The following is a 14,537-nucleotide window of genomic DNA, read 5'->3' on the forward strand; positions in this document are numbered from 1 at the left end:
GGCATGATTGCAAGAGACAGATGATTGGAGAATTTGTGCACCAAGCACCATCCCGCAATCACAATAATAGAGTGAATGCTTTGCAAAACGGTTTGAGCGCGTCCCCTTCAGTCCAAGAACATGTGTGGCTTATTATATAACCGAACACAGTATCCAAACAACACGCACAAGCATTCCAATATTCATACCATACTATAAGTATGTTCTTAGCTTCTTAAAGCTCGTCATGGTCGCGGTCATCTTGTGGTTTACCATGATGATCATGTTCATCAAGCCCATGACTGTTGCGAGGCAACATTGGCCTAAGAGAGGGCCAACAGTCAATGATTTTCTTTACACCTGAACCAGTTATATAGTCATTGCCAAAATTGGTAATTGCATATTGGTCTCCTTTGAAAATGTAAGCTTTGTTTTTCGTGTGAGATGCAAAAGCTGCTTCTATTCCACTTTCAAAGATAGTGCCTCTCAAACAATTAAAGCTTTGGTTCATGTTATGAATGGTAATTTGGGTCTTGGATTTATAGTCTATAACAGTACACTAGTTGCCTTTGAATAAGAAAGCTTGATGGCCTGAAGCTCCTCTAAAGGAAGAATTTATGCCATTCTCAAAAACTGTACCCTTAACGAAGGGAAACATTGATTGTCATTGGACCTTAGAGTATTTTGTCATTTGTGGATTTCAGAGCATAGTTTATGCAGGCACAAAGATTCCCAGAGAAGATGAATGCTTCCGTGCCATCAGTGTAAAATGCACAGTCTATTCCATATTTCTCCAAATGCTGTACCAACAAGAGGTTGAAATGTATCACAAATCAAAAGTAACCCTTGATAATCCTGTCGCCTGTTGATCCCGGATAATCCACGAGCACATATTCATTTTTCATGAATAAATAGGCTTCATTGGCATTACGTGCACGCAATCCAGCATTGATGTAGCTTTGTATGTCATCTACTCCATTGGTATACCAATCATATGCTTCATCTGAGTAGACTGGTCTTCTCTCTCTCACATCATCTGAAGGTATTATAAAATTTTGAGCTTTTTCAGTTCCTTACGTCCAGTAGTTTTATCCACGTACTCAACTACAGGGCCCCGAAGGCTGAGCAGCCTAGGCGGATCCGACTGTGGATTAAAATTAGCATTTAAGATGAGGGTATCATCAACTCTCACACATCTTGTATATCTGCACAACAACAAAGCTAAAGAAAATAACTATGTATAATGTATTTTTAGGTTGTCCAAATAAAGATGGATTTGAGCCAATATAAGAGAAGTCCCATATCAAATAAATTAAGTCATTTTGTTGGATTTTATTGATGTTAAGATTATGTATGATTGAATTTGGTTTATTGATATAAGATGTTAGGTTTGAAAAGAGGGTTTGAGCCCGGGGAATACTTATATTAATGAATTTGTTATACTTAATTTAGTCAATTAGTTATAATTTTATAACACTTGTTAATGTTATTGGAGACTATTAGATGTTGATTGCCATTGAACCATACAGTAGCACTCTAAGGATATATTATCTTAATTCTCTTGGTGAGAAACCAGAGCATAGGCAAATTTTATTGAAATTAATTAATAAGTAAGTGCAAAAAATAAGTATCTCATATATTTATCTGTTTATTTTTATATTGACATATTTTTTTCTTTTTTTACGAGGGCAATTGTGTTATACTGCATAAACACTAAACAAACAATTCCAAGGTCATTTATAAATTTTGATGCAGCCTACACTTGAAAAATAATAAAGGTAATTAATATCATTTATAATTTAAATATTCATAATTTTTTAATGCACTAATATGTACTCATTGTGTAGTGCCTAAGACAAATGAAAAATAGCTTGGATTGTGGCTTTTGCATTATGAGGTTCATAAAAGACATCATTATTCATAATGAAAGTATAATTACTACGATGGTATGTCAACAATTTTCACTTTATAATTGCTAATGAATTTAATTTATTAAAATAAATTTATGGTGGATAATTTATATATTGTAGTACTATGAAGATTCCTACATTAAAGAATTCGGGTAGGCACAAATAAATGAGATAATTGAAGAGTGGTGCTAATACATATTTCAAATGTGGTCATTGTATAAAGATGAAAATCAATAGAGTTAGCAAATGTATGATTAGTGTTTATAGTTTTATTAGTTTTTATTAATTACTTGATATTAGTTAGTAAATTACTTTAAACAATCCTAAACATTGACTAATTGATAGATTAGAATAAGAGATTAGATTTTGTTTCATTTTGCATTGATTATAATTCAATTTTAATTGATATTCATGTATGAAAATGTTGTAATTGTTATCTGATTATTATTTGTATAGTTGTTATAGGAAGCCGCTATAAATAACAAACCTCAATATAAAAAAAAAAAAACATAGAATAGATGATGAGTAAATAAATTGCCAATGATTTATAGTGACAATAAATGATGGGTAAATATTTAACCGTCATTTATTTTATGGTAATTCTTACTTAACCAAATAATAAATGACGGGTAAATATTTACCCTTCATTATAAATGACGAGCAAATAGTTACTCGTTATTTATGTGAAGAATAAATGACGGGTATTTTTAACACTGGTTATTTATTTTGACATAAGACACAAAAAATATATTTTAAATAATATGTTATTTAATCGTCATTTATATAAAGGAATAAATGATAGGTAAATAATTGTAATTTATTTGAGGATAATTTTAGTGACAGAATCATAAATGACGGTTCATTTATAAGTACAAATAATTATCATTTATATTGTTTTTTGTATTAGGATATACATATGAAAAGGGAGAGGTCTCATCTTCAAGTTGAGACAAAGTCACAAATAAATAGAATTAAAATAGGTCGTTGACATGACAACCATGTGGCATGGAGATCCAATTAACAGGGAATGTGTACCTAAAGGGTGATTGAGAGTGACATGGTAGTAGATGAACCCATTTAGTGACGGATTTGGCTGATTGGTAACATATCCATCTAAAATTAGCGATGGATTTGACTGATTAGTGACAGATTAGTCAATCATTGATTAGTGATCGTTTCTGGGCAGTCGCTGCTTATTTCTAGCATGTATTACTCATTATGATATGGGAAAGTTGATCAATTTAAAACTTACATTGATCCAACTTCACGTTGATGAGGTATAATTGAGCAGAGCGAATGTATTGAGGTGCAATGCCACCAATGAAGGAAACTTCATCTTGGGCAGGGTATTCATAGAGATGACCCAGTGTCTGAGAAACCCAAATACCACCAGGAGCATTGATCTCGTAGTGGTAGACTCGCATAGATTGTGCAGGTTGGAGGCTGGGGCTTGGATGCCAAGCCCTATTAAGTGTGGTGCTAACGAAAGCATGTGTTGCAGCCCTAGTTGATTCAAGAGGCCTACCAGCGTTATGGACATAATGATGCAAATTGAAGTCAGTGGTTTCGGGGATGTTCTCTTCACGTCTTGCTTGAAATCCATGAGCAATGACTTGTTGATAAGGAGTCAAGTCCCAACGGAACACACGCCTCCTGATACCTTGGTCATCTTCACTACTTCTGTATACGATATCATCCAACCGAGGATTTCCCAAAGGGCCACAATTCATATAGTAAGTATGTTCCAACAAATGTTGAACTCCCAATTCCTCAGATTGGTTCAAAGGCTGAGGATAGAGTGCTGCAGTCCCTCTCCAAGCTGAGTCTGATGGGATTGACATGTTTCTTCTTAACAGAGGGAATAAGACATGTTGCAAGATGGGTTTGGATGGATGGATATATACACAAGCCCGGGAGAACGAGAAATTAACGTGAAATATATATATAATTAGAAACCAAATCAATCTAAAAGTACAGGAAACGCAATGTGATTTTGCAAATTAAGGAGGACGATTGCGTTTTTGCAAGAGGACAACATCATGCATAGTACTCATTCGTGAACTTTAGTATAAAACCTTGCTCTATTTCCCATGAAACTATTAGCAGCCCCATATCTTCTACCCAATGCGTGTCACATCAGCCACCTATACTCTTTTAATTTTCATTTTAATCAATATACACTCCCAAGGCTGCTAATTATAGATAAAATTAATTAATTTCATGATTTTTAAGAAATGATAATTGATATTCTTAAATTTGTAAATAAAATATGTGATTTTCTAATTTTTGTCCTTCATTAAAAATAATGACAACAATAAATTATATCTAGAAATTATAAGTGTGTTGACAACTTGGTACAAAAAATAAGTAGGGATAATATTAGGAGAATAAAAGGAGAATGACAAATAAGAACCCTTGAAAATATGAAGGACCTTTTACAATTGAAATATCAAGAATTTACAATTGAAACATTAAGATTTACAACTCAAAAGTTTTTATTTTTTATTAATTTCTTTAAAGGGTCTTCAATTGTCATTCTCTCAAAAATAAAGTAACTATCATCCTCTTTGTTTAGTATTATAAAGTACTTTTAATTAATTTACATCTCCCAATAAGTTAATTAATAGAATTTGAAATCAATCATTCTTTTTATATTTTCTCCTTATTTAATAAATTGTCTCAATTAGAAAACCTTATCAACTAAACCCAGTGATATTTTTAGAAAAATTGTATTAATCACACCTTAAAATACTCAAATGCCTTATATTTTTAAATATAATATTTCAAAAAAGTGACTTATAATACTAAATGGAGAGAGTATTTCTTCCATCGCAAATTATAAGGCAATTTTGTAGGTGATTCGACGTCCCATAATATAAGATAATTTGATAAAAATAAATTTTTATTAAATATATTTTACTAATATTACCCTTCACTTTTTATTATATTCTCTCACTAGGGTTATTAAATAAAAGGTATTTTTAAAAATTTATTTTTTTCTGAAAATAACAAGGTTATAAAATATATGTAATGAGTTTTACTCGCATGTAAATGTTATATAAAATTATCATATAAATTGGGATGAAGGGAGTACTTCATCCGTTCAATATTATAAGACATTTTTAATCGAGTTACACTACCAATAAGTTAATTAATTATTTTTAAAATTACACATTTTTTTTATTTACTCTTATTTAATAAGGTGTCTCAATTAGAAAATCTTAGAGAAAATTACATCTAGGCCTTACACAAGAAAATTAATTATTACAAAGTTAATTGACAACTGAATTAAGAAGATTGACAATAGACTTTGTAGCAATTAATTTTCTTGTGTGGAACTTCAATATAATTCTCCCAAAATCTTATTAATTACAGCCCTTAATTAAGGATATTTTTGAAAAACATCTTTAATTACATCTTAAAAAATTAAAAATGCTTTTTATTTTTTGACATATTACCCTAAAAAATGCTTTATATTTTTAAGGGAGGGAGTATTTCTTTGCTATGTATTTAGAATTAAATAAGGTTTGAAATCTTTACCCATAATTTGGACTGAATGCAATCTTTACGAAATCACTGCTTGAAGCGCAAGAAGCTTATAATGATTTATGTGATCCTATTGTAGCAATGAAGAGCCTAGATATAATTATCCGTGATTTCTAAGATGCGTTTTGTTATGATATTAAATTTTTTTTTTGTGAATATTATTATATTAATTTTTACTTATTACTTCTTCCAGTTTTTTTATATAAGATGAAGTTTGAAAGATTCCTCTGGTCCCAAATATTAGAAGAAATTAGAGTAATTAATGATTTTTTTTTCAATTTTATCCCTTATTTATTTATTTATTGTTATTTGAATTTTTAAAAAAAATTTATTATGGTCATTAATTACAGAGAATGTTAAAATTGGAAGGTTACACATTTTTTACAATTTCAAAGTTATAACAAACATTTATTAATAAGTGTAGTTTGTTAATTTCATCTTATATTAAAGATTAGAGTAGTATATTATTACTCCCTTCTTTTTAGATCATTCTCTAATTCAAAAATTTTTATGGATGCAATGCCTTCAAGTCCCTTCTTTGCTTGCAAGTAAGATTATCCAAAAATAGTCTTTGGTTGCAAGCTACCCATGAGAGACTCCCAACAAATTAAACAGTGTGAGAGCTTCTAGAGGAATGAGTATGAGCATGAGTGTCCTTTTGAATGTCACTTAGAAGAAAATACACTTCATATATTAAGATGAAGATGATACTACATTTTTATATTCACTGAACACACATGATACAACTTGCTCTAAATATGTTCAATTTTTACAAATTGATTTGCATAAGTTTCAAGTCATTCTATTAACTTTACAAATAGACTAGGCGTTTTTACTTTATTAAGCTGTAAATTTCTAGGTTTGGCTTATAAATTTAAAAGGATGTCTCAAAAATTTATAAAGTAGACTTATAAATCAATTTGTAAACTTTGAACAACCATTGCAAAAATTATGTCAAATCACCTTTAAATCTATCGTGCATCTTTAAAATTATAACATTGACTTGTCAACATTAAAGTATTACATTTTTTTTCTTTTAGAAATTTACTGATACGGGATGGAAACGAACGTGCTAGAAAACAAGACAATCAAGAGTGAGACCTTCAGAGAACCTGCTCTATAGCAACCAAACACAGAAATTCAGTAGATAATTAAAAGGTACGCAGTATCTTTGGAGAACTTGTCTATAACAACCCTAACTTTGGAGACACCACAAAGGGAATGATTAGTCCCTTGATCATGTCAAAGTATTATCAGAAAAATACGAGGATGCAAGCAAATCTCACGCGAGAGAAATAATTTTCAAAAGAGAATTCTTATTCAATCCTTCAAAATTGAAGTGGTGCAATATAATATAAGGTGCCTACTTGTAAGCCTAATAATAAAGGGAGAATAACAATTAAGGACCTTCAAAGAATATTAATTCCAATTATGGACCATAAAATTTTGAAATCTCAGTTAAGGACCATGGTCCTTAATTGTGATAAAAAAAATATAATTTGTGAGGTGGGATTCACTAACGTGACTTAGAGATTCACTAATTCAATTTGAGAAAATTACTAACATATATTGTGAAAACATGAAACCTCACTTGGGAATGAATTATTTAACAAAAAGCTCCACTTGAAAATTCACTAACCCGACTTGAAAAAATTTCTAACGTATATTGTGAAAATATGAAACTCCACTTGAGAATCAAATGTTTAATAAAAAGCGCCACTTGAAAATTCACTAACTAGATTTGAAAAAAATTTTAACGTATATTGTGAAAAAAATGAAACTTCACTTGAGAATCAATTGTTTAATAAAAAGTGACTTGTCCAAATTGGTGTTTTTTATTAAACAATCAATTCTCAAGTAGAGTTTCATGTTTTCACAATATATGTTAGAAATTTTTTCAAGTCGAGTTAGTGAATTCTCAAATGGTGCTTTTTATTAAACAATTAATTTTCAAGTAGGGTTTTATATTTTCACAATATATGTTACAATTTTTCTTAAGTTGAGTTAGTGAATTTCCAAGTGGTAATAGTGAATTCCATCTCACAAATTACATTTTTTTTATCACAATTAAGGACCATGGTCATTAATTGGGATTTTAAAATGTCATGATCCGTAATTGGAATTAATGTTCTTAGAAGGTCCTTAATTATCATCCGATCCTAGAAGGAGGTGTGTGGCGCCTCCCACCTTACAAGAATGGAAAACTTTCCTAAAACACTAGTGTTTAGAAAATAGGAAACCTTCCTAAAGAACAGCCATCACCTAGAAAATAGGAAACATTCTAGAAACTTTCTTAAAAGTTAACAATTTTATATGCAACTTTTGGGTATATAACATAAATTAGGAAATTAGGAAAAGTAAAATCTAATCTTAATAATTTGAGACGCCACTATTCTGCTTCTAGATGCTCTTGGATGTCACTTTTTTTTTTTCTCCCTAAAAGTATATTCTTCTCACGTGGAATTTTAAGTGAATTTTTCAATCTAAACTTCATTGTTCCTTATGTACATCCTTTGGTTGGGCTTTTAACATAGTACCAATCATCATTTTAAGACCTTCTAAATGGATCTTCATTTCATTATTTGTGTGTATATACATGCATGGCTATTTGAGCATCCATTTAGGTTTGAATAAGCCTAATTCACGTTCTAAAATTCGATCCTATGATTTATTAGACAAACCATTTAGGACCCAATTTAGCACATTAAAGTTCCATTGAACTCTTTCATGTCCATAAATATAAGTTTATTGAGCCTTCAACTGGTTGGAAATTGACTCTAGTTGTTTTTCTGGGAAAATGACAATTAGGGACCTTGTAGACATTAATGACAATTGAAGACCTTGAAATATTAAAATGACATAAATGGACCATAGTCGTTACTTGCATGCAATTAAAATATTTCTAATTATTGAGATAACCAATAGAAGGTCATTCATAAATTTAAGAAAAGTTGGTTATGAATTTAAGTAAGATAAATTATGAATATATAGAAAGTTAATTGTCAATATATATATATATATATATAATGTTTATTTGTAAATTTAAGGAGACCCACTTATGAATTTTGGAAAGTTGCTTGTGATTATGTGGAATGTCAGTTGTAAATGGATCATATTCAAAAATATGAGAGGTTCCTAAATCATTGATTTATAATTAAAAGTATTCATATTCATTCACAATTGAAGTTATAAATTGACTATTAACCTTCCTAAAATTCATAATGACTATTCTTAAATTTATAAGTGACAGAATAAAATTATTTATCAATTCACAATTGATTTTTTATTGATTTACAAGTAACATTATATAAATTCACAACTAGCTTTATTTAATTCCTGAGTCATATTTCATTATTTATTTTAATAATGATTTATTTTTAATCACAAATAAAGATCATGGTCCTTCTATGACATTTCAATAATTTGAGATCTTCAATTATCATTAATATCTTTACAAGGTCTCTAATTATTATTTTTTCCTAAACTTTAGATGTGATGATTTGGTTGCCTTACAGCTTACACTTTTAAGTCAATAATATTAATAGTACTAAATTATGTGCATAAAAAAAAGTCAAGGAAGAATAACAGTATAGTCTTAAAAATTAAATTAATAATAAGTAGGTCCCTACTAAAATTTTCTAAATAATGAGTTGTAATTATTTATTTATACAGTTGCAAATATGAATATCAATTGAAAGTTACAATTTAAATATTTTATTTGTAATTAAAATTCATGAATTTGTATTTATTTGAATCAATATTTGTAACTTTTATTCAAAAACATTTATCAGGTCCTAATAACTGCCATTAATTTATTCTTTTAGAAATTAATTGTTATTCTTCCACAGGTCAAAATTCATTTTTCTTTTAAGAACCTAATAACAAAAATATGCAAGTTACAATAAGTGTATCCCCAAGTTGGGTTATATAGGATATCTGAACTTGTAAATCATCCATTATATATATATATATATATATATATATCATGTTACTAGACCGGGTAGCCTGCACACCGCCAAACCCAACCTTTACTCTCTGGTTTTTTTTTTTTACCACAAAAAAAAAACCCCCATTGCTACTATTTGTTCTTTTCATTGGTTATTCTCTTTTACTTTTTTTTTTTTTTTTACACTGACCATTCATATCCCTCCCCCTCTTTCTTTCTTTTCTTTTGAGGAAATGACACCTTGGACCTTTTTAGGGAGACAGTGCAAAGAATGACCGTGGATTTTAAAATGGTTAGTAATATATTTTCTATATTTTCGCCTTTTAATTGTTTACTTTTTTATTCATAATTTGATATTAATAGGGTTTACTTTATTGAAGGGATTGACAAGTCAATTATATATTAAGAATACTGACCTCAAATTTATAAAATTATTCAGTTTGTAGAATAAGTAATGAATAAAAAACTAAACTGGCTAATTCAACCAATAACTTGATTGTAACCCAACAGGTCAACCTAACGCAGTGCATTCATTTTAAAAATATATTTGATAAATTTAGCCGTTATGATGAGAATATGTAAGAGATTTGTGAAAAGTAAATTGCATAGTAATTGACTTTCAAATATTAGTTGTGATAGAGACCATTTTTCTTTGCATTAAATTTTTGTTAGGTTATTTGAGTAAAATTATTTAACTTTTTATTGTTGTTTTACTAAGATTGCTAAATTTTTTATAGGATTGTGCTGAGATGTATAATTTTTTTCTCTTTATTGAATTTTTTGTTGGGTTATTTAAGCAAAACTAATGTTTTTTAAATATTCATTTTTAATATTCAAATATGAATATTGTTATGCATATAAATTAAATTATATTTTTTAATTAAGATCAATTTGACTTTGGGTTGACACTTGATTGAACCATTAACCCTTAGTCTTGATCAATTTAACGATTAGTCTAGTTTTTAGTACCTTAAAAATAAGAAAATATCATAAAGGTAATAATGAGAACATCATATTTTAGTGGTATTACTTTCAACATCATATACAGATATATACACTAAAAAACAATAGCTATTGTTAGATTTTTAGTGACGACTTTTAAATGTTGCCACCAAAGGTCCCCTTTTAGTGGCAACTTTTAATTGCTGCCGCTAAAAATCAACTGCCAAAAGTATTTTCATAAAAAAATAAAAATAATTTATGTAATTACTTTTAGTTGTGATAGTTTGTTGTTGTCAAAAGCATTTTCATAAAAAGATAATTTAAAAAATTAAAAATAATTTATATAATTATCTTCAGCAGTAATAGTTTGTTGCCGCTTATTGCCACTAAAAGTATTTTCATAAAAACTAATTAAAAATTAAAAATAATTTATACAATTACTTTTAATAACAACAAACTATCGTAACCAAAAGTATGTTTATAAAAAAATAATTAATAAATTAAAAATAATTTATGTAATTACTTTTAGCAACTACAAACTGTTGCCGCTAAAAGTATTTTCAAAAAAATGATTAAAAAATTAAAAATAATTTATGTAATATACTTTTATTGGCAATAGGTTGTTGCTGCCAAAAGTATTTTCATGAAAAATTAAAAAAATATTTTTATAAAATTAATTTATATAATTATTTTTAACAATAAAATTTGTTGCCACTAAAGGTATTTATATATAGAATGAGAAATAAATTATATATAAGATCAATAATGATTACTTTTAAAAATAATGATTTTGTTAAGCTAATATTTTAATAATGGTCTTATTTTAATAACTACATTTAAAAAAATTTATTATGGATTATTTTTTAATAATGATCTTATTAAGCAAGTATACATAATCAAGTTAAGTTATATACAAATTATAAACGAATTATTTTTTATGCATTATTTAAAAAAAACTTCTTTAAGTTATAATAAGGCTAAGTTATACATAAATGCTTACTTACTTACATACATATACATAAATAGCATTGAAATGTTAAAGTTGAATAGATGTTGTAAGATATAAATGGCATTGTAAACTACTTGATATATTGCACACTTGATGTTCGGCTTGGTATATACATGGTGTCTACTCCATTTGTTGAGCTCTAATTTCACTACCATATGATTATTTAAATAAGACGCTTTATATTTGATGATTATTTAAAATAAAAAAAATAAAATAGATAGAATACTTGATAGTTTTTAACCATCAAGTAAAGTTGGTTGTAATATATATCACACTGTTATTTAACTGTTAAAAACTGTCAAGTATTAACAAAAATAAATATTAAGTATAGGGATAGTCTGCGGTGGTGTTTCCTTATCTAGTTCTTGTTTTTCAAATTACTCAAATTATTTAATTTGTTAATGTTAAATTTGTTGGGATTATTATTGGATGAGAATTGTAAACTTGATTATTTAATTTATGTTAATATTTGAATTATGGATGAAATTATATATAAAATTATTAAAGTTTATTTATTTTAAATTGTAAAGTTATTAGAAAGTATTTCCTATTATCTTGAGATTAACTCTGTTAAAGAGACTGTAATGAAAGTTCAAACTAATATAGATTGAGTTAAGATAAGATTCTTTCTGTGTTGATTATGAAATATCCACTTAAATTTTTAATTTAGATTTTTGTTTAGTATCTACTTTTAGTTTATCACATATCTACCCATTTCCTATCTCAAAGATAATAAAAAATAATTGTTCAAAGAGACTATTAACAAAATTTATATGATTAAAAGAATTTTTTATTGAAATATTTTTAAGATAATTGAAAAATTGTAGATAAAATTTATTTTTAATAAAAGAAGGGGAAAGCATTTAATTTGGGAAAAGATAAAAAATTAATTATTTATTTATTACTTTTTTCAGAAAAATATGGAAAAAAGTAAAACATATATATATATATATATATTTAACGTAAACTAATATAATACATACTTATAAATAAATTATATACTTAATTATTTTCATTTAAAAATAAAAATAAAATTTAAAAATTGGTTAAAATGTTTATAATAAAATTATTTAATATTTAAAAATTATTTCATTTTAAGTTCATTTTTTTAAAAAAATAATATTTTCTACCACAAAAATAATATTTTTTTATAAAATATAATACACACACACACACACACACTCGTAAATTATTTTATCATATTAATAAATGAAAATAAAATATAATATATATGTATATATTTCTACTAATATATTATTTGATATATGTATATGTAGTTAAATAATATATATTTAATTTCACATATAATAGCTACATGTGTATTTCAGTTTAATTGGCAAAAAAGGACTTAAGGTTTGGGAGGTAAAGGTCATGGGCTCAAATCCTGGCTTAGACATATTTCATTATTTCATAATGAATATATGACATGGCATGTGGTGGCGACGTGGCACAAATTTTCAGGTGACGTTACATGATGTGGTGAACATATGGAGAGGTGACATGGCACATGCTATGGCATGAGGAGGTGCTAACATCGCATGAGATGGCTCTTTTTTTTTAAAAAAGCTTGTCATTAAAGGTTTTTAGTGATGACTTTTCACAACCAAAGGGTCATCATCCAAAGTTTGGTTGCTAATGATTTTTGGTAGCAACAAAATAGTTGTCGCTAAAAGTATACCTTTGATGTTGACAATTGTTGCCATTAAAAGTATTTCGCTACTAAAAGTTTACAGTGACTATGTTTGTCGTCACCAAAAACCATTGGCAACTAAACTTTTGATGGTGACCTTTAACGATGAAAAGTCACCGCTAAAAACCTTTAGCATTGACTTTTGGATCTTGCGGCCAAAAGTCATTTTTTTGTAGTGATACATCATGATGGTGCTTGAGGCACTACTAATGAAAATAATAGTACTATACATATGTCACAAGACTAAACGATATACAGAAAAATATCTTCTAATAACTATCTTCTAGTTTCTATTGTAATATTGGGCTATGATGATCTTGCTAGACTATAGACATTGGGTGAATAAGCATCAGGTTTATTAATATGAATATCTTTAACATCCCTCACAAATAAGAGGGTATGGGCTAAACCTTGAGTTTGGAAGGTAAGTTGTGAAACTGAGCATGAGTTAAGGGATTGGTCATTAAATCAAACTATCTATTATATAGAGGGAATATAATTAAAGGCCAATTTTAAAGTCAAAACATGATTGCGAACATAATGAATATCTATTTCAATATTTTTTTTTCTAGCATGATAGATTCGATTTGAGCAAGAACAGTTGCAATTATGCTATGACACTAGACAATGGGATTCTTGTTTCTTGGTATCCTGAGTTCATCTAATAAAGAGTTAAACTAGGCGATTTTTGCAATTGCATTAGCCAAGGCCCTATATTCAGGCTCTGTAATTGATCTAGCCACCACATTTTTCTTCTTAGAATAGCATGAACTTTAGTAATTACCACCGTAGACATAGTGCCCAGAAACATAAGTGTGATCAATTGAACAAGCTGCCTAGTTTTCATATGCAAAGGCTACAACATCACATTTTTTTAGGGTTTAATATAGAGGCCAAATTGAGAAGTACATTTAAGATAATGAAAACTTCTCTTAAATCCTTTCCAGTGTGAAGGTTAAGGCTAGCTAAGAAATTGATTGAGATGCTTAATTGCAAAGGAAATATTAGGCTTGGTGTTTGTTAAATACTGTAAAACCCCAACAACAAAATGATAATTAGTGACATCACTGAGTAACTATTCTTCTTCAATCTTGGGAAAATTTTCAAGTACCATTGGAGTATCGTAAGGTGCAGCAAACAACATATTAAATTTCATGAGAATATCTCTAAGATACTTGCTTTGATGAATGAACAAACTAGAAAAATCTCTTTTGACTTCAAAGCCAAGAAAATAATGAAGATCTCCAATATCTTTAAGAGCAAATAGGCTATTTAAATTTTGAATAAATTGTTGTATTCGAGGAAAATCATTTCCCATTGTTAAAATGTCATCAACATATATACAAGCATGATAATTATATAGGTATTAGTACTTATTAGAACAAAAAGGAGTTGTCACTTCTAGTGTTATAGAAACCTATGCTAATGAAAACATTTCTTAGATGTTCAAACCAAGTTCAAGGTACTTGTCTTAAGCCATACAAGTATTTCTTTAGCTTACAAACATGATTTGGC

At 28.1% G+C, this 14,537-nt stretch overlaps 1 protein-coding gene across 1 annotated transcript; it reads right to left on the minus strand.

Annotated features, from left to right (window-relative positions):
* Positions 1-214: 214 nt before the first annotated feature.
* On the minus strand, positions 215-3,730 carry LOC129314086 (uncharacterized). Its single transcript, XM_054957462.1, has 5 exons — positions 3,142-3,730; positions 2,925-3,024; positions 1,057-1,184; positions 824-1,015; positions 215-339 (listed from the first exon to the last, which is right to left on the minus strand). Exons 1-5 carry the CDS (start codon positions 3,728-3,730, stop codon positions 215-217), a joined length of 1,134 nt encoding a protein of 377 aa, XP_054813437.1.
* Positions 3,731-14,537: the final 10,807 nt, after the last annotated feature.

The sequence above is a fragment of the Prosopis cineraria genome, unplaced genomic scaffold, assembly GCF_029017545.1.
Source record: "Prosopis cineraria cultivar Desert tree isolate PC_DT_omini unplaced genomic scaffold, ASM2901754v1 PC6, whole genome shotgun sequence".
Taxonomy (NCBI): Eukaryota; Viridiplantae; Streptophyta; class Magnoliopsida; order Fabales; family Fabaceae; genus Prosopis; species Prosopis cineraria.

Coding starts and splice junctions, on each gene's coding strand:
- LOC129314086 (XM_054957462.1), bottom strand. CDS start 3,730: ATGTCAATCCCATCAGACTCAGCTTGGAGAGGGACTGCAGCACTCTAT. Junction 1,016..1,056: donor CGTGGATAAAACTACTGGAC/GTAAGGAACTGA, acceptor TAATACCTTCAG/ATGATGTGAGAGAGAGAAGA. Junction 340..823: donor AGGCGACAGGATTATCAAGG/GTTACTTTTGAT, acceptor TAACTGGTTCAG/GTGTAAAGAAAATCATTGAC.